This window comes from Neofelis nebulosa, chromosome 10, assembly GCF_028018385.1.
Source record: "Neofelis nebulosa isolate mNeoNeb1 chromosome 10, mNeoNeb1.pri, whole genome shotgun sequence".
NCBI classification, from domain to species: domain Eukaryota; kingdom Metazoa; phylum Chordata; class Mammalia; order Carnivora; family Felidae; genus Neofelis; species Neofelis nebulosa.
Window position 1 is genome coordinate 101,479,896 of NC_080791.1, and position 22,245 is coordinate 101,502,140.

The window sequence follows — 22,245 nt, forward strand, 5'->3', positions numbered from 1 at the left end:
GCCCCGTTTCTCCCTTTTTCTCCTTCTCTCTCTGCCCACCATGGAATTCTCTCTCTCCTCTCTCTGCCCCCTCACACACTTGCGCACTCTCTCTCCCCCCCAAAAAACCTTTATTTCATTACTAGGTACATATATTACACATATCAGAAAGTATTATATTCTTGGGGTGCTTGGGTGGCTCAGTTGGTTAAGTGTCCCACTTTGGGTCAGGTCATTATTTCACCTTCCTGAGTTCAAGCCATGCATCAGACTCCTAATTTTACATCGGGTACTGCTACCAACAGAAAAGGTTGCTCAGCATTACTTTCATTTATGCATTTCAATTTAAACTTCAATGAGATAACACCATAAATCAAGGATAATACCTAGTTGTTGGTGAGTATATGTAGGAATGAAAACTCATACGTTGTTGGTGGAAAATTAAAATGGTATAAATATTTTAAAAACATCTGGTTTAAGATTCACCATCTTAGAAAGTAAAAAAGCAGCTAATATATTTAAGATTTCCACTGCCACGTGAGAGAGAAAAGACATCACATTCCATTGCAAATATTCTATGTAAATGTCCACAGAAAGCTTATTTATAATAGTTAGACTGGAAATAATTCAAATGTTCTTCCACTTGAGAATGGATAAACAAATTATGGAATATCCAAGCAAATGAATGCCTTTCAGCTATAAAAAGCAATAAATTATTGGTATGCACAAAAATATGGATGACTCTCAAGATTATTATGCAGAGTAAAGGAGAGCAGACTTAAAAATGTAAACAATATAACATTAAATTTAAAAAAAAAATAAAAATCTCAAATGCAGATTCATCTAAAGTTGCACAAAACAGATAATATGACAAATTCCAAACAGTGCAAGGAAATGGCATAAGAGGCATAGAGCTTGGAAAGGAAGAAACGAGACCCTCTGTAGTACAAATGGCATGTTGTCCAATAGAAAACCTCAAGGAATCCCCCCACCGAAATATGAGTTCAGCAAGATCACAGGATTCCATGAAAGCACAAAGATAAAAGATCAACATACAAATATATTGTAGAAACCAAAATTTTAAAATACCATTTATAATCACACAAGTATAATGAAATATACTCACAGTGAAACTCAGAAAACATGTGCAGGATCTGTATGCTGAAAAGCATGCTGATTAAGGAAACCACAGAATATCTGAATAAATGGCAGGACGTACTGAGTTCATAGATTAGAAGACTCAACCAAAGATATCAATACTTCCCAGACAGATTTATAGGCAATACAATGCAAACAAAATCCCAGCAAGATATTTTATAGATATGGTTGAGTTTAACTAAAATGTAACGAACGGTCAGGGACTTGGCATAGCTAAAATACCTGAAAACATGTAGAATAACATGGAGGAAACTCTCTGCTCCATGTTAAGGCTTACCATATAATATTCAAAACTGTATACCATTGGTGTAAAGAAAGACATATAAAGCAATGGAACAGAATAGAGAACCCAGAATAAATAGACTTTTATAAAAGATGCAACAAATTTTTCATGGAAGTACAAAGTTAATTCCGTAGAAGATGGGTAACACTTTTAAAAAAATCATTCTGGAATCATTGAATATCTGCAGACAAAAACAAACAAACAAACAATGTTGACCTAAATCTTATACAAAGTATACTCCCAAATGGATAACAACTTTATTGTAAAACTATGATATGCTTAGACAAAAGCATAGGGATAAATCTCTACAGGACCTAAGAGCAGGCAAAGAATTTAGAGACAGGACATCAAGAGCATAATATGCACAGGTATACATTGATAAAGTGGAAAATCGGTGATCTTGCTGAACTCATATTTTGGTGGGGGGATTCCTTGAGGTTTTCTATTGGACCACACCATTTGTACTACAGAGGGTCTCGTTTCTTCCTTTCCAAGCTCTATGCCTCTTATGCCATTTCCTTGCACTGTTTGGAATTTGTCATATTATCTGTTTTGTGCAACTTTAGATGAACCTGCATTTGATATTTTTCTTGATAAAGTCAAAATCAAACTTGAAACAACCTACTCATCACGTTCTTAGAAATGATTCCTAAAGAATCAAAATGTATGTTCACACAATCAGCTTAAGAAAATGTTTACAGAATCTGTATTCATAAGTGTTGAAAACTGGGAAGATCCCAATGTCTTTCAATGACGAAAGAGTCGAACAAGTTGTACCAGAAATACCATGGAATGCCATTCAGCCACCTTAAAGAACAGGGTATCCACACACAAAAATGAGGATGGACCTCAAGAGAGTGAAGCTATACCAAAAGATTACAAATTGTGGACTACTTATAAAACCTTGTTCAAGTGACAAAATTATGCTGATGCAAAAAATATTAGTGGTCACCAATGGTTAGGAACAGTTGCCCAAGAGGTGGGAAGACAGTGTAGCTTTAAAGGGATAGCAAAAGAAAAATTTGGGGGGACAGAATAGTTCTACAATTCGACTATGGTGGTGGTTGAAACAATGCAAAAATGGGATAAAACGCAGAGCAGTAAAGTATACCAATACATGAAAGAATAACCCCAAACTGGTGAAATCTGAACAATGTGTGTTGTACCAATGTCAATTTCCTAGTCATGAAATCATACTACAGTGTAGCAAGACAAACTCTTCGGGGGAACTGGGTGTAGATTACACAAGACGTCTCTGCATGCTTTTTTTTTTTTTTACAACTTCCTGTTAATTTATAATTATTTCAACATAAAAAGTTTTTGAAAATGGCAAATTGAAGTTGACTTGGTGGATTAAGAGGCAGGAAGAGTAGAACGGGTTTAACATGTGCGAACACTAAGACTTCTGAAGTGATGGACATGTTTGTTGTCTTGAAAGTTTTTACAGCTCCATCGGTATATACATATCAAATTTTGTGCTGTATATATGTGCACATATATGTGTATATGTATATATACACACATATACACATGTATATGTATGTGTATGTGTATATAAGCTTATTCTATATCCAAAAACAAAGGAAAATTGACAATAGAAAATTGACAGTTGACAATAGAAAGTAGTAGACCAGTACTACTTAAATGAAATGTCTGCTATTGGGTAACTTGAAAATAAAAGGCAAGACACAGTCTAACAAATTACATGAAAGATACTTATAATACTATAAATGCACATTTAACAAGAAGGATATAATTAGGTAACATGAAAGGGAAGAGGATATGTCTTGCATTTACTGAAGAGTATATAGAGATAATATATCTGAAATACTTAGGAAAATTAATGAGTATATTCAACTCCCTCTCATCAAGAACACATTATATATATATATAAATATTTTAAGGGGACAAATTCAGGGCTGTTCACTGAGGCTGGATACTGTAGTGATGTAATGGTGATAGCTGAGGGTTGGGCACACGACATCTGTCAATAAAACAATAAATGAAAATTGGGAAATTTGTATCATGGACTCTAATACAGAAAGAAGCACAAAGTGTCATATCATCTGTGCACAACAAGCAATTAAAGTGACAAATGCATCAATGAAATTTATAGAAATATAACACATATACATAGTTACGCATATGTAACATATGAGAGTTTTGCAAGGATAACTTGATAATCTAGGTATATATTAAGTACAACAGAGCATGGTTCAAGGTAGGAAAGAAAACTTGAGATGATCTGGGCACAAAAGAATAAAATACCGCACTGTGAAATTAAAGAGAAAAACAAAATCAAAGCAGAAGTGGTAACCAGTCAGTGACGGCAACTCGCTATGCAATGAGAAGGACGCATAGCAAACTTCTGCCTTGGAAAGGGTAACAATAAAAACAAAACTAACTTCAAGGAAACAACACGCCACATTTGCTTAACGTATGAATTTTATTCCATGCACAATCTTTTTATTAAGTTTTTAATGTTTGTTTATTTTTGAGAGAGAGATGGACAGACAGAAAGATAAGAGTGTGAGCAGGGGAGGGGCAGAGAAAGGGAGACACAGAATCCGAAGCAGGTTCCAGGCTCTGAGCTGTCAGCACAGAGGCCCATGTGGGACTCAGATGCAGAAGCTGTGAGATCATGACTTGAGCCGAAGTCAGACGCTTAACCGACTGAGCCATCAGGTGCCCTATCCCATATACAATTTTAAAATAATTTAATAGAACAGAATTTATCAACTCTCCACTGTGTCACCAATTTGAGGAGACCTCTATGGAAATGGAAGCCCTGATGAACCTGCCCTAAATATATGACATTTTTATCAAGAGTCCTATGTAGTGCTGGGGTGCCTGGGTGTCTCAGTCCGTTAAGCATCCAACTTCGGCTCAGGTTATGATCTTGTGGCTTGTGACTTCCAGCCCCTGTTGGCCTCTGTGCTGACAGCTCAGAGCCTGGAGACTGCTTCCGGTTCTGTGTCTCCCTGTCTCTCTGCCTCTCTCTCGCTTGCACTCTGTCTGTCTCTCGAAAATAAATGAACATTTAAAAATTTTTTAAAAGGGTCCTATGTGGTGTAAATGAAAAGTTAAGTAAAGGCGAAAATAGGAAAGAAAGAAAGAGAAAGAAAGGAAAGAAAGAAAGAAAGAAAGAAAGAAAGAAAGAAAGAAGAAAGAAAGAAGGCTAAATAGATGATAGATGGATATATAAATAGGTGATTGAATATAGATGATGATGATGATAGATGATAGATAATGATAGAGATAATAGGTGTTTGAATATAGATGTTGATGATAGAGAGATGGGCGATTGAATGTAGATGATGATGATGATAGATAGATGGATAGATAGATAGATAATAGGTGATAGATCAATCGATAGATAATTTATTCTCTGGTGAATACAAATTGCCCTTGCCTGTTAATGGACAACTTCCAGACATTTTTTAATGCCCTCATATGCTTGAGCCATCATTAAACAAATTGCTCAGCATCTCCTGAGGGAGAGTCTCAAAAGGTGAAGAGAACCCATAAATTGTTCTCCATATGCCATGTTAAGAAACACATATGGGAGTCAAGACAGAGGGTCCATTACAGGTAAAAATGACAGAAAATTTGTGTGGTATCTCATATTACCAAATATCCACGATGTTTCAGTGATGTTTGGTAAGTTCCACTTTAACTTCGTGGCAAAGCTCTAGCAAAATGTGACCATTTCTGATTTTGTTTGCTTTGCTTTCCCGTAACCATAATGCCTGAGCAGGAGTAAGAATTACCTCGTTTTTTCCTTCTTATTAATTTTTTGAATGATTTCACATGGTGGAGAGGCTAATGTTTCTGTGACTCTTTGAAACTTCATTTTTTATATAGTTATGCAATACTTACATTTAATATGAATAGTTTTACCTCAAACGGAGACCAAAATAAAAGCAAATGGTACACAGCCGAAGAGACATGAAATTTTTTGAGTTAGCAAAATTAAGAAACTGCAAGTAGTATCTGTCATTTTGATGTCTTTCCAAATGTTTATTTAGTGACTCTGGACACTTTTTGTGATTCTCTCAAAAGTAATTTAGTATTTAATGATTGTTTAAATAAACATATCAATACAATTATCCTCTGAGGTCTTGATAAGGAAAAAAAGGGGTTGTCACCTCACAATGAGGCGTGCAAAGCCTTATTTGGACATTTGGAGACCTTTAAGTAACAAGTTTTATGGAAATGGAATGATGTAGAGTATTCTTCATTTTCCAGTAGGATCTGACAGAAAGCGGGAAGAATTATCTCAAAGGATATAGCTTTAAACAATTACATATCAAACATCCAACAGAGACAGTAAACTATGAAAAAGCAATGTGATTCTTTTTATAGAACTCCAAAGCTAGTGAGAGGAAATGCTTTTATCTTTCTTCACCTCACAGAAAACTTGGTATTCAAAAAGTACTATTTATTTGTTTAACTTTCCATGATTGCAAAGGAAAACAAAACAAAGTGGAAAGAAACAAGCAAAACAAGCAAAACTCAAAATTTATACTGTTTGTGTTGCATTTACAGAATATTTCTCTAATATTGTCTCCTACTGATACACATTATCATATTTCTGTTATAAGAAAGGTGTGTGCATCAGAGCAGAGGAGCATATCAAGAGGTGACAAACCTAAGACTCAGGTAAGTTAAGGGGAAGTTACACATAATTACCTTTATATGGAATGTTGTGGAGTTGTATGTTTTTGTCTGCTTAGAGCTCACTCAGCGACTTCTGACTTGACCTGTAATTTCATTGCAGACAGTATTATTTCCCTTTTCCTTTTTTAAATAGAAGCATTGATGCCCACGACTTTTTAAACCAAAAATACTTCTCTTACCTTAACCTGCCATCCACCTCCCACTCTGGAATAATTTTTTATCTGTGAGTGTTTAGGATATTTAGATACATGTCATGTGATTATATACATGTTTGTCTGCATTATGTGCTACATCATAGTTTGAAGGGGTTTTGTGGGCTTAGTGTAGAGAAGGATTTCAAATCCCATCCAGGGACCCACATATATCTCGTCTTCAGTGTATTGTATTTTGTCTTTAAGCTATTGTGTATCACAGTGACTTTCAACTTTTATTTTTCCTTAAAGTGTGATTTCCGCTAATCCAAAGGGAATTCTTGTGAAACTTCATTATGTCAAACCTCTGCCAGTAACCTATTCTTCCTCCAAATTTACCATGTTCCCTTAGTTTGTTGCTCGAGAAAGTGCATCTGATTTGCTACATTTGAGTTAGTATATCTCTATTTTAGTAAAAATGCCACAAGGGGAAGAATAACGTTTTAAGCAAGTTTATATCAGAATAACTTATCTAAAATGATACTAAAACTGAAAAGAAAATTAGAAGATAAGTAACCCAAGGAGTCACAACACGATTATTCAAATGTTGTCATGGAAGAGTGGTGAGGTATGTCTTGCTTAAGCAGTTCCTCATCTCTTCCTACGATAGCCTTGACAAAGAACTTCAGTCCCAGTCCAGAGAATGCACAGGTATATAAGTCAGGAAAGTAGAAACATTTCAGGTAAGTTCCTATCACTCTTTCAAAAACACACAAACAAGCAAACAAACAAGCAAATAAAAACCCATAATGTACTTAATATTTGAGAACTATTTCCAGGTAACATAGACACATTAAAGTATCGAAACTTCGTTTATCCTATCTAAAACTCATCAAGGAAACATCAGCTTTATATATGAGAATAAAGACTTTTAGATAACTCACATTTTTTTGCCCAAATTAAATCTTTGGATATACTATAAACTGAAATACAGCTGAAAGTATATCTCCATACATGTATCTCCTGGTATGTTTCACCATGTCCCCCAAAATAATTCCCATTCTGATGTGTTACACTTTTCTTATTCATACATCTGTCAAATATCTGTCAAGTATGCTAACTTTCCAGTCAGTTTCACCTGTAGGCATGCCTTCGTAGGTATGCAATTAGGGAACTTCTGGTTTAACATTTTTATTATAGGGGCACCTATGCTTCAGTTGGTTAAATGTCCAACTCCTGATTTCGACTCAGGTCACGATCTCATGGTTTGTGGCATCGAGCCCTGCAGTGAGCTCTGCACTGACAGGGCGGAGCCTGCTTGACATTCTCTCTCTCCCGCTCTCTCTGACCCTCTCTCTGTCTCAAAATAAATAAGTAAACATTAAAAAACTTATAATATATAATAGACATATGTATTAGGTCATATGATTTACGTATCTTATAAATGTCATTTTGTGATTATATCATATACGGTAGAAAGAATACTTTAAAGAATAGTAAAATAAACACCCATATATCTAATCCCTGAAGCTTTCATTGTTTTTTGTTTCTGCTTTAGCATCCATATCTACTTACCTTTATGTATTTATTTTCCATCTATCAATAAATAAGTCTATTATCTATCCACCTAATTATATCACCAGGGTTTTTTAACATTGTTACTGCTGTTATTCCTGACTGAATATTGTCATGGCCTAGATATTAGATATATTAAGGTATTTAGCAGCCTAACTTGTGTCTAACAATTGGAAATCAGTAGCATCCCGACTCTTGGATATGACATTAAAAATGTCTCTAGGCATTGAAATATATTCTTTATGGAGTAAAATGCCTCCAGTTGAGAACCACCTATTTCGATTTCTTTATGCATATATAGTGGTCTACGTGGGATTTGGGTTTGTTTTCAAATATCCTAAATTGGACAGTTTGGATGTATCTTATTTATACTAGTTGGCCATTCCAAGCCCTCTCTCAGGAGACAGTACATAATATATATTGAGTATAATGATGTATCTATCCATAATAGATTTTCTAGTAAACTTGGATGGAAAAACACAATCTGACAGTGTTTAATGAATTTATTCTCATGGGAATCACACAACGTCCTGAGCTGCAGGCTCCATTATTTGGGCTCTTCCTCATCATCTATGTGATCTCAGTGGTGGGCAACTCGGGCCTGATCATCCTCACCAAGATGGACTCCAGACTGCAAACACCCATGTATTTCTTCCTCAAACACCTGGCTCTCATTGATCTGGGTTATTCAACAACTGTAGGACCCAAAATGTTAGCCAGTTTTGTTGTGGAAGAAAACACAATTTCCTATCATTTGTGTGCCACGCAGGGAGCATTCTACATTATGTTCATCGTTAGCGAGGTTTTCATTCTGTCGGCTATGTCCTATGACCGCTACGTGGCCATCTGTAATCCTCTGCTCTATCCAGTCATCATGTCACAAAGGGTGTGTCAGGTGCTGGTGGCAATCCTCTATCTCTACAGCACATTTATGGCTCTACTAGTCACCATAAAGATTTTTAGTTCATCCTTCTGTGGTTACAATGTCATCAGCCATTTCTACTGTGACTGTCTTCCCTTGGTATCCTTGCTCTGCTCAAACACGCATGAAATTGAATTGATGATTTTGGCTTTCTCAGTTTTTAATTTGATGTCCTCCCTTCTGATGGTTGTTGTGTCTTACCTGCTGATCCTACTAGCCATAGTCGGGATGAACTCAGCTGAGGGTAGGCACAAAGCCTTTTCTACATGTGGGTCCCACCTGACAGTGGCCACAGTGTTTTATGGGACTATGATATTTATGTATGCACAACCTGAGTCCAGTCATTCCTTTGACACAGATAAAATGGCATCCATATTTTACACCCTTGTTATCCCCATGTTGAATCCCATGATCTATAGTCTGAGGAACAAAGACGTAAAATGTGCTTTCCATAGGATATGGAAAAAGTTATGAGGTACCTTTTCTTAAGTTTATTACATACTGCGTGGTTCCTATGAATTAGATTATCAACATTAAACATTTCTTTTCCTTCCTTCAGAGGGAAAATCAAGGATAAATGAGTTCAGGATACATATCTAGACATTGACTTCTATGTACCAGTCATACTCTGAAGTGTTCTAAATACACTGTGAAGAAATAATACATATACATTCCATTCTTGAGGTAAAGACAAGAGTTATAAGCATCATAATTAGGTAATATGTTAGTACAATAGAATGGTTATGGGCCTATAATTCTAACACCAAGCAAGGAGTGTGGGAATGCTGTGTGGGAATGAAGAAGAATACCTGGAACAGGAAGAGTTAAAATAACTCCTGTGTCATTCTCAACTATCAGAATAAACTTTCCAGTGTCTATGTATTGTGTATATAGGTGACTTTCTCTGTAAGTATGTTCTTTCTATGTAGCCTACACAGGTTTCTATGGGGTGTCTAAAACACAGTTGATTATAGTTTTAGGCAGGTTCAGTGTATTGCCTTAACTTGAAGTCATCAGTCATCTGAATGTGCTCCAATCTCTCCATTCTGTGAGGGGGGGTCTATGTCCTGGTCTTTCCTCATGAGTGCCATTACTTTCACTTAGGAGCCTCAAAAAGTCTCTTGACTACACACACTTGGCATTTCAACAATCCAGAAGATCAGCACAGCACCTAATTATAATTATCATTTGCAATCACACAAGTATAAGGAAATATACCTAGAACAAAACCCAGGAAATATGTGCAGGATTTGAATGCTGAAAAAAAATGCTGATTAAGGAAATCAAATAATATCTGAATAAATTTCAGGACACACTGAGTTCATAGATTAGAAAACTCAACCTACTAAATGTATCAATCCTTCCCAAACAGATCTATAGGTAACACAATCCAAGCAAAATCCCACCAAGGTATTTTATAGATACAGTTGTCTTTATACTAGAATGTGTATAAAAGATGAAGAACTTAACCTAGCTAAAATACATGTAAACATGTAGAATAACATAGAAGAAAACATTCCATTTCATGTTAAGTTTTGTCATATAACTATACCAATCAAAACTGTGTAGCTTTGGGGGAAGAAAAGACATGTAAAGAAAAGGAACAGAATACAGAACTCAAAAATAGACTTACAAAAAGTGCAACTAATTTTTCATGAAGGTACAAAATGTAATTCAGTAGAAAAAGGATAACATTTTAAAAATATTCATTTTGGAAGATGGTGGAGTAGTAGGAAGACCTTAGACTTTTTTCGTCCCTTAAACACAACTAGATGACTATCAAATCTTTCTGAATATCCAAGAGATTGACCTGAGGACTGACAGAACAAATTGCACAGCTAGAGGAAAAAGGAGGCCATATCATGGGAGGTATGCGGTGCTGAGGCATGGTTTGGGGAAGAAACAGATCATAGGTGCTGCAGAAGGGAGGGATCCCTGGTCCCAGCGAGGTGAGCGAGAGCTGAGAACACTATGTATACACACAAGGGGAATATTTTCCCAAAGTCATAGGCTGGGAAAAATGAGAGAGGCTGATTTCCATGAGTTTTTGTAACCAGAAGGGTTCAAAGACTGGAGATGTAGAGGTCCAATGGGGAAAAAGTGAGATTTCCCTCTAAGGTCAGGAAAAAGACAGGGATGTCCACTCTCACCACTAATATTTAACATAGTACTGAGAGTCTTAGCCTCAGCAATCAGACATCAAAAAAGAAATAAAAGACGTCCAAATCAGTGAGGATGAAGTCAAACTTGTAAAGAAAAGGGAAGAAGCAGTATAATCAATTATATAAAAGATGCTTATAATGCTATGTATGTGCAATTAAGAAGAAGGTATAATTTATGCATCTGACATGAGAGGGAAAATCCAAGATATATCTTACATTTATTAATAAAATAATATGTTGGGATAATATATCTGAAATATTTGGGAAAAGCAATGAGTCTATTCTATTCCTTATCAGGAATATATATATATATATATATATATATATATATATATATATACACATATATGTATGTATACACACACACACACACACACACACACACACACACACACAAACAAGGGGAGAAAAGGGGCAGAGGGAGAGAGAGAATCCCAAGCAGGCTCTGCACTGTTAGCGCAGAGGCTGACATGGGGCTCGATGTCGTGAACGGTGAGATCATGACCTGAGCTGAGATCGAGTCAGAGGCTTAACCTCCTGAGCCACCTAGGCTTTCCATATATATAACTTTTAAGGGAACAAACTCAGGGCTGTTCATTGAGGCTGGATACTGTAATGATGTTGTTAGTGATAGCTGAGGGTTAGACACACATATATCAATAAAAAAAATAAGTGAAAAATGTTTAATTTGTATCATGGATTATAATACAGGAAGAAGAAAAAAGTGTGATATCATCTATGCATAGCAAGTAATTAAAGTGACAAATGCAACAATGACATTTATAGAAATATAACACATATACATAGTTGTGCATATGTAAAATGTTATATTTTTTCAAGGATAACTTGATAAATTAGGCATATATCAAGTACAAAAGAGCATGTTTCAAGGTGGGAAAGAAACATTGAAATGATTTGGACACAAGGAATAAATAAAATACGGCACTGTGAAATTAACGAGAAAAACAAAATCAAAACAGAAGTGGTTACTGGTCATTGACAGCAACTGACTATGCAATGAGAAGGATGGATACATAGCAGATTTCTGCCTTGAAAAGAAGGATAACTGAAAACAAAAATGAAAATCAAGGAAATAGCATGTCACAGTTGCTTAATGCAGGATACTCATCCATGTACAATTTTAAAATAATGTAATACAACAGAAGTTATAAATTATCACCATGTCACCAATCTGAGGAGACCTCTGTGGAAATGGGGACTCCTGGTGAGCCTGCCTTAAATATATGACATTTTAATCAAGAGTCCTATGCAGTGAAATGAAAAGTTAAGTATTAGTGAAAAATAAGAGTGAAGTAATAAATAAATAAGTAAATAAATAGGTGATAGATGGATAAATAAATAGATAGATGATATATTTTAGGTGGATGATAGATAGAAGATAGATGATAGATAGATAGATAGATAGATAGATAGATGATAGTTACATAGACAAATAATGGATATATAGATAATGGATGCATAGATAGATTAGATAGATGATAGATAGATAGATGATAGATAGATAGATAGATAGATGATAGATAGATAGATAAATGATAATTTTACTCAGTGGTGAGTATGAATTGTCCCTGCCTATTAATGGACAAGCTCCAGGAAGTTTTTAATGCCTTCATATGCTTTAGCCATCATAAACAAACTGCTCATCATCTCCTGAGGGAGAGTCTCAAAAGGTGAAGAGAACCCATAAATTGTTCTCAATATGCTACGGTAAGAAATACACATGAGAGTCAAGACAGAGGCTTCTCTACAGGTAAAAATGACAGAAAACTGTGTGCCATCTCATACTGCCAAATATCCACAATGTTTCAGTGATGTTTGGTAAGTTCCATTTTAACTCCTTGGCAAAGCCCTAGCAAAATGTAACCGTGTCTAATTTTGTTTGCTTTGCTTTCCAGTAACCATAGTGCCTGAGCAGAAGTAGGAATTACCTCCTTTTTCCTTCCTATTACTTTTTTGAATGATTTCACATGGTGGAGAGGCTAATGCTTCTGTGACTCTTTGAAACTTTGTACTATTATACAATACTCATGTTTAATATGAATAATTTAGCTCAAATGGAGGCCAAAACTGACAGTGAACTATGCATAGCTGAAGAGACATGAAATTTCTTAAACTGGCCGAATTAAGAAAGTCAGGATTGTCTCTCCTTTTGATCTTTCCAAGTACTTATTTAGTGATTCTAGATACCAAATGTGATTCTCTCAAAAATGATTTCAGGAAGAGTATTTAAATAAATGTATAAATAGAATTATCACCTGATATCTTGAAAGCAAAAAGGGGTGTCACCTCACCTGAGGCATGCAAAGCCTTATTTGGACATTAGGAGACCTTTAAGTAACAAGTTTTATGGTAACCGAATGATGTTCAGAATGTTCTTTATTTTCCAGTAGGATCTGACAAAAAATGGGTATAATTATCTCAAATAATATAACGGTAAAAAAATAAATATCAGGCACCCGGATGGTTCAGTTGGTTGGGCATCTAGTGCTTGATTTCAGCTCAGGTCAAGATCCTGGGATCATGGGATCCAGCCCCATATCATGCTCCCTGCGGAGCCTGTTTAGGATTCTGTCTGTCTCTCTCCTCTCTCCCCAGCTCACGCTCTCTCTCCTTCTCTCTATCTAAAATAAAAATGATAAATAAATAAATAAATAAATAATAAATATTTAGCAGAGATCATAAAGTATGAAAGAGCAATTTGATTCTTTTTTGAAAATGTTTATTTTGAGAGAGAGTGTGTATGTGAATGATAGATGGAGAGAGAGAGAGAGAGAGAGGGGAGAGAGAATCCCAAGCAGGCTCCCTGCTCATCACAGAACCCAACTCAGAGCTTGATCCTCCACCTGTAGGTCATGACCTGAGGTGATATCGAGAGTGGGGTACTTAACTGACTGAGCCACACTGCTACTCCTATTTGATTCTTTTTATAGAATTCTAAAGCTGGTGAGAGGAAATGCTTTTAACTTCCGCCACCTCATAGAAAAATTGGTACTTAAAAAGTGCTAATTATTTTTTTTTAGGCTTCCATGATTGTAAAGGAAACAAAAGAAAGCAGAAAAAAACTAACAAGCAAAGCCCAAGATGTATACCGCATTTGGACTGCATTTACTGAATATATCTCTAATATGGTCATCTACTGACCCATTATCATATTCCCGTCAGAAAAAAAGTGTGTGAATCGGTGTAGCGGAGAGAGTCACGAGGTCACAAAGGTATAAGGAAGACTCAGGTAAGTTAAGGGGAAATTACATATAATTACCTTTGTATTTTATGTTGTGAAATTGAATGTTTTTGTCTGCTTCTAGGTCACTCAGGGACTTCAGCCTTGCAATTTTATTGCAAACAATATAGTTTCCTTTTTTTTTCCCTTCAAACAGGAGCACTGATGCCCACAATTTTTTTAGCCAAAACTCATTCTCTTACCTTAACGTGCCATCTGCTTCCCACTCTGGCATAACTTCTTATCTGTGGGTGTTTAGGATATTTAGATATATTTTATGTGATTATATACCGGTGTATCTGCATTGTGTGCTCTATGATAGTTCGAAGTGTTTTCTGTGGACTTAATGTAGAGAAGGATTTCAAATCACATCCAGGGATCCACGTATATCTCACCTTTAGTGTATTGTATTTTGTTTCTACGGTATTGTGTATCAGTGACTTTCAACATTTTTTCTTTGAAGCATTCTACCCTTTAATTCAAAGGGATTTTTCATAAAACTTCTTTATGCGAATCTTCTGCCATGAATTTTTTTTTCTCCTCCCAATTCCACCATGTTCCCTAACTTTCTTGCTTGGTAAAGTATATATGATTTATTACATACAAGTTAGTATATCTATATTTTAATGGGAATGCCATAAAGAAAATAGTTGTTTGGTTTTTAGACAGAGAGTGAGAGAGAGACAGCATGAGCTGGGGGTTGGAGGGGGAGAAAGAGGGAGAGAGAAAGACTCCAAACAGGCTCCACACCTAGTGGGGAGCTGGACATGGGGCTTCATTCCAAGACCCTGGGATCATGACCTGAACTGAGATCAAGAGTTGAACACTCAACCGACTGGGCTATCCCGGTGCCCCAGAGGAAGAATAATATTTTAAGCAAATTCATACCCAAATAACTTATATTAAGACACTACTAAAATTGATACAGAAATTAAAAGATAAGTAACCCAAGGAGTCACAACACGAGTATTCAAATGTTGTCATGGAAGATAGGTGAGGTATGTCTTGCTTAAACAGTTCCTCACCTCTTCCTACGATAGCCTTGACAAAGAACTTCAGTCTCAGGCCAGAGAATGCACAGGTATATAAGTCAGGAAAGTAGAAACATTTCAGGTAAGTTGCTATCACTCTTAAAAACACCAGCTGGGGTACCTGGGTAGCTCAATCGATTAAATGTCCAACTCTCAGCTTGGCTCATGTCATGATATCCTGGTTTTGAGAGTTCAAGCCCCATCTGGAGCTCTGTGCTGTGACTGCAGAGCTTCCTTGGGATTCTCTGTCTCCCTCTCTTTCTGCCCCTTCCCTGACATGCTGTGTCTCTCAAAATAAATAAAAATAAACTTAAAAAAAATTTAAAAAACACAAGCAAACAAACAGAAACCCACAGTGTACTTGATATTTGAGAATTATTTCCAACTATTTCCATTGTCTACACAAAAGCTCTTCAAGGAAATGTCAATTTTATATATGAGAGTTTTATTGTCATATAGACTTTTATTCTCATATATCTCCTGGCATGTTTCAACACATAAAAAATAATTCCCACTGTGATCTGTCATACATTTCTTATTCATACGCTTGTCAAATATCTGTCAAGTGTGTTAATGTTCCAGCCAGTTTCATAATAATACCTTTCATAAAACCATGTTTTGAGTAGTGGGTTTTATGCATTTGGGAAATTTGTGGTTTAAAAATTTTATTATATAATTGACATATGTATTAGGCCATATCATTGATGTATTTTATAAATGTCATCTTGTGATTGTATTCTATAAATCATAGAAATAATGATACTTTAAAGAATAGTAAAATAATCACCCATATCTTTGATCCCTAAATTTTTAACTTGATTTTTATTTTTGTCTTAGTATTCATATCTATGTACTTCTATCTATCTATCTATCTATCTATCCATCCATCTACTATCTATCATCTATCATCTACCTATTTATCATTTCTCTCTCTCGTTCTCTCTCTCTCTCATCTATCTATTTAATTATATCATCAGAGTTTCTTAATTTTGTTACTGTTGTTATTCCTGGCTGAATATTTTTATGGCCTAGGTATTGGATATATTAAGATATTTAGCAGCTCAACTTGTGTCTAGCCATTAGAAGCTGGTAGAATCCTAATTCCCAGATGTGACAACCAAAATGTCTCTAGACAATAGAAAGTATTCATTGTGGAATAAAATGTGAATGGAATGAGAACCATTTATCTATTTCCCTTTCTTTCTCTAAGTATGCATAGTAGTCTTTGTGACAGATGAGTTTATTTTCAAATATCCTGAATTGGATAGTGTGGATGTATCTTATTTATACTAATTTGGCGTACTAAAACCTCTCCAAGGAGATAATACATGAAATCTATTGACTCTTATGATGTATCTATCCAGAATAGATTTTCTACTAAACCTGCATGGAAAAACATAATCTAACAGGGCTGAATGAATTCATTCTCATGGGAATCACAGACCGTCCTGAGCTGCAGGCTCCATTATTTGGGCTCTTCCTCATCATCTATATGATCTCAGTGGTGGGCAACCTGGGCATGATCATCCTCACCAAGGTGGACTCCAGGCTACAAACACCCATGTACTTCTTCCTCAAACACCTGGCTCTCACTGATCTGGGTTATTCAACAACTGTAGGACCCAAAATGCTAGTCAATTTTGTTGTGGATCAAAATACAATCTCCTATTATTTTTGTGCTATACAGCTTTCTTTCTTTCTTGTGTTCATCATTAGTGAACTTTTCATTCTGTCAGCGATGTCTTATGATCGCTATGTGGCCATCTGTAACCCTCTGCTCTACCCAGTCGTCATGTCACAAAGTGTGTGTCAGGTGCTGGTGGCAATCCCCTATCTCTACAGTGTATTTGTGTCTCTTCTAGTCACCATGAAGATTTTTAGTTCATCCTTCTGTGGTTACAATGTCATTAGTCATTTCTACTGTGACAGTCTCCCCTTAATATCTTTGCTTTGCTCAAATACACATGAAATTGAACTGATTATTCTGATTTTAGCAGGCTTTAATTTGATTTTTTCCCTTTTGATAGTTATTGTGTCTTACCTCCTCATCCTTGTAGCCATCGTCAGGATGAACTCAGCTGAGGGTAGGCACAAGGCCTTCTCCACCTGCGGGTCCCACCTGACAGTGGCCACAGTGTTCTATGGGACTCTGATATTTATGTATGTGCAACCTGAGTCCAGTCATTCCTTTGACACTGATAAAGTGGCGTCCATATTTTACACCCTTGTTATCCCCACGTTAAACCCCTTGATCTATAGCTTGAGGAACAAGGATGTAAAATGTGCAGTACAAAAAATGTGGAAAAAGCTATGTAATCTTTTTTCTTAAAGTTTAGATACAATATTATCCCCATAAGTTAGGATATGGGCTTCAAACTTTGTTCTGTATGTCACTAGAAGGAATAATAGGAAGCACAAATGTGTTCAACATACATTTGGAAGTTGTGTTCTAAGTGCCAATCACACTTCTATGTGTTGTAAATACGTTAGCATACAAATAGAAAAAATAGTTGCCTTCCTTGAGAGAGAGAGATGCATTATAAATATAATAATTAGGTACAATTTATAGTATAGTGGAATTTGTCAAGACTCCATATACCATAGGACATGGTATTCCATGCAGGTAAGATAGTGGGTATGCCATGCAGGAGTGAGGAAGAAGAGAAGGCACAAAAAGAGAGTTCAAATGATTCTTGTGTTGTTCTCAACCATTACAATAAATCTCCCAGTGTGTGTGTGTGTGTTTGTGCTTGTGTGTTTGTGTAAGCATATTCTTCTCCTTTAGCCTTTATACTCTTCTTATGGCATGTGTTGAAATCAAACTTCAAGGCTTCAAGGAGGCTCAAAGTAGCACTGTGATTGGAAGTCATCGGTCATGTGAATTTGCTCAAACGCCCCAGTACCACGTGGGGGATTTCGAGGTCCTGCTCTTCTCATCAGTTGCAGTGGTTTCTATAGATAAGCCCTAGAAAGTCTATTGACTCAACATACTTAGATATGTAGTAACTCACAACATCAGTGCCGCATTTCATCTGTCTTAATCAGTCCATTTCTCTATACCAGTAGATATACAAATTAAGATCAATTTTCTTCATTATAGTTAAAAACACTCCATTATATACTTTAAAGATGCTAAGAGAGTAAATCTTAAATATTATCCATGCAAAAAACAAATGGTACTCATGTGACATGCTGGAGACTTGAGCCAATGTTAAATTTTAGTCATATTTCAGTACATAAGTGTATCAAATCAACACATTGTACATCTTAAACTTACACAATGTTATATGTCCTTTCTACCTCAATAAAGCTGGAGAAAAGAAAGATAAATTTCTTGAGGTCTCCCATAGAAGCTTCCAATTTTTTTATTTTATGGTTTATTGGGGTCTGGATCTCTAATTGCTGTCTTTGTCTAATGAGGTTGTTACACTTCCTTATCTCTGAAAAATAAAAATACTTATGGCTTAAAATTCATTTTCTAATTGGTTTTGTGTCTTTGCATAAGAAGTCTATTCTATGTTGAATTAGGTTCGTTGCCTTTTTCATGGGATAACTTTCTTTGGTATTGGTTCTTATAAGCTTGTAATATATTTTTATTGGGATCCATTGTTTCACTGCATTGATTTGATGATCCCTAGCTAAGAAGCACAAAGAGATAATCCCATAATTTGGCCTATACTATATTTCTAGTGAAAGTTTAGTAAGGTATGAAACAATTTATATAGTATAGGTTACATCTTCTGGAAAACTTCCTCCTAACCATTCAGAATTTCCACCTTTTTGTTTACTTCTAGCATTTTTATCACTCATGGAAATTTACTTACATCACAGAGAAATTGGGCTGTTTTCTCTGTCCTCCTTCATGGAATAAAATGTTCTATACAGTCAGTCAAATTTGAATCAAAATAACTCTTTGGAACAAAAAAACTCCACTATATGTATATCTTTATCTGAGGATACACTGAAGAGTTTATGTCATTATTTTTTTTTAATTTATTAAGAAGAAATATGCACTGATCATGAATTTGGGAATATAAATACATGGAAATATTTTGTTTCCCAGAGGCAAAAACTCGTTATTGAGGGCTGCCAAGATTATGAAAATGCGTACACTGATATTTTTGGTTATATATTTCCCCATATTATCCTTAGTAAATTATTATGACTTTTGAAATAGAAGAAGGTAAAAGTCTCCAAACCTGAATTTGAACTCTACATAACCCGCAATCCCACATCTAAAACAAATCTTGTGCCTTTTATATTCCCTCAAATGATAAACCAGAAACAGAACAAAATACATTGAAATTTACAAAATTTAATAATATATTTTATTTTAGAAGTTAGTCTATATTTTACTACTAAGTACACCTATAAATTATTTCAGGAAGTTTAATATTTTCCATAAAATGGAAAAATTAAAAAATCAATGCTTGGTACATAACTGAAATTTGCATATGATATTATGAAGAATGTTAGAAATTTACATATTAAACAAGGATGATTCAGAAAGATTGACAAAATTTAGAATATAAAAGGTACAAAAACTTTAGAGACACTAAGGGTGTCTTTAAAAAATCTGTGTTTTGGGTTAGATTTAAGAATAGGAGTGTTATATATTTTCATATTTATGGACCCTAAGAAATACTGTATTAAAAAATTCAGGATGAGGGAGGACCAAGGGAAGATGGCGGCGTAGGAGGACGCTGGGCTCACCGCGCGTCCTGCTGATCACTTGGATTCCACCTACACCTGCATAAAGAACCCAGAAAACCACCAGAAGACTAGCAGAACTGAGTCTCTGGAGCCAAGCACAGACGAGAGGCCCACGGAAGAGGGTAGGAAGGGCAGCGAGGCGGTGCGCGCTCCACGGACTGGCGGGAGGGAGCCGGGGCAGAGGGGCAGCCTGCTGGCCAAGCAGAGCCCCCAAGTCTGGCTGGCAAAAGAGGAGGGGCCGGACTGAGTGTTCCGACAGCAAGCCGGACCTGACATCTGGAAGGTTATAAGCTAACAGCTCTGCTCGGAAAGCGGGAAGGTTGGAGGACAAAGGGAGGGAGAGTTGCTGAGCCCCTGGACGACAGAGCTCAGCTTGGCTGGGAACAAAGGCACTAGCCAGCGCCATCTCCCTCGCCCATCCCCCAGCCAATATCCCAAAGGGAACCAGTTCGTGCCAGGGAACTTGCTTGCTCCCCACAAACACCCTCCGGCAGAGGGTCTGACTCCCTCCCGCTGCCACAGGGCCCCTCCTGAAGTGGATCACCTAAGGAGAAGCGAGCTAAGCCTGCCCCTCCTGCCCCCGTGCACTTTGCCTACCCACCCCAGCTAATACGCCAGATCCCTTGCTCCACAAGCCTGGCAGTGTGCAAGTAGCCCAGACAGGCCAAGCCACCCCACAGTGAATCCCACCCCTAGGAGAGGGGAAGAGAAGGCACACACCAGTCTGACTGTGGCCCCAGCGGTGGGCCGGGGGCAGACGTCAGGTCTGACTGCGACTCCGCCCACCAGCTCCAGTTATACACCACAGCACAGGGGAAGTGCCCTGCAGTTCCGCACCACTCCAGGGACTATCCAAAATGACGAAACTGAAGAATTCCCCTCAAAAGAATCTCCAGGAAATAACAACAGCCAATGAACTGATCAAAAACGATTTAAATAATATAACAGAAAGTGAATTTAGAATAATAGTCATAAAATTAATCACTGGGCTTGAAAAGAGTATATAGGACAGCAGAGAATCTCTTGCTACAGAGATCAAGGGACTCAAGAACAGCCAGAAGGAGCTGAAAAACGCTTTAAACGAAATGCAAAATAAAATGGAAACAACGATGGCTCGGATTGAAGAGGCAGAGGAGAGAATAGGTGAACTAGAAGATAAAGTTATGGAAAAAGAGGAAGCTGAGAGAAAGAGAAATAAAAAAATCCAGGAGTATGAGGGGAAAATTAGAGAACTAAATGATACACTAAAAAGAAATAATATACGCATAATTGGTATCCCAGAGGAGGAAGAGAGAGGGAAAGGTGCTGAAGATGTACTTGAAGAAATAATAGCTGAGAACTTCCCTGAACTGGGGAAGGAAAAAGCATTGAAATCCAAGAGGCACAGAGAACTCCCTTCAGACGTAACTTGAATCGATCTTCTGCACGACATATCATAGTGAAACTGGCAAAATACAAGGATAAAGAGAAAATTCTGAAAGCAGCAAGGGATAAACATGCCCTCACATATAAAGGGAGACCTATAAGACTCGTGACTGATCTCTCTTTTGAAACTTGACAGGCCAGAAAGGATTGGGACGAAATCTTCAATGTGCTGAACAGAAAAAAAATATGCAGCCGAGAATCCTTTATCCAGCAAGTCTGTCATTTAGAATAGAAAGAGAGATAAAGTTCTTCCCAAACAAACAAAAACTGAAGGAATTTGTCACCACTAAACCAGCCCTACAAGAGATCCTAAGGGGGATCCTGTGAGACAAAGTACCAGAGACATCGCTACAAGCATAAAACATACAGACATCACAATGACTCTAAACCCGTATCTTTCTATAATAACACTGAATATAAATGGAGTAATGTGCCAACCAAAAGACATAGGGTATCAGAATGGATAAAAAAACAAGACCCATCTATTTGCTGTCTACAAGAGACTCATTTTATATCTGAGAACACCTTTAGATTGAGAGTGAGGGGATGGAGAACTATTATCATGCTCCTGGAAGCCAAATGAAAGCTGGAGTAGCCATACTTGTATCAGACAAACTAGACTTTCAATTAAAGGCTGTAACAAGAGATGAAGAAGGGCATTGTATAATAATTACAGGGTCTATCCATCAGGAAGAGCTAACAATTATAAATGTCTATGCGCCGAATACCGGAGCCCCCAAATATATAAAACAATTACTCATAAACATAAGCAACCTTATTGATAAGAATGTGGTAATTGCAGGGTCTTTAACATCCACTTACAGAAATGGATAGATCATCTAGACACACGGTCAATAAAGAAACAAGGGCCCTGAATGATACATTGGACCAGATGGACTTGACAGATATATTTAGAACTCTGCATCCCAAAGCAACAGAATATAC

At 36.7% G+C, this 22,245-nt stretch overlaps 2 protein-coding genes across 2 annotated transcripts; both read left to right on the forward strand.

Annotated features, from left to right (window-relative positions):
* The first annotated feature begins 8,275 nt into the window (after window positions 1-8,275).
* On the forward strand, window positions 8,276-9,202 carry LOC131488839 (olfactory receptor 8K3-like). The gene has a single exon (XM_058690686.1). It carries the CDS (start codon window positions 8,276-8,278, stop codon window positions 9,200-9,202), a length of 927 nt encoding a protein of 308 aa, XP_058546669.1.
* A 7,347-nt stretch (window positions 9,203-16,549) lies between these two features.
* On the forward strand, window positions 16,550-17,491 carry LOC131488840 (olfactory receptor 8K3-like). The gene has a single exon (XM_058690687.1). The coding sequence runs from the start codon at window positions 16,550-16,552 to the stop codon at window positions 17,489-17,491; it is 942 nt and encodes a 313-aa protein (XP_058546670.1).
* The last annotated feature ends 4,754 nt before the right edge of the window (window positions 17,492-22,245 follow it).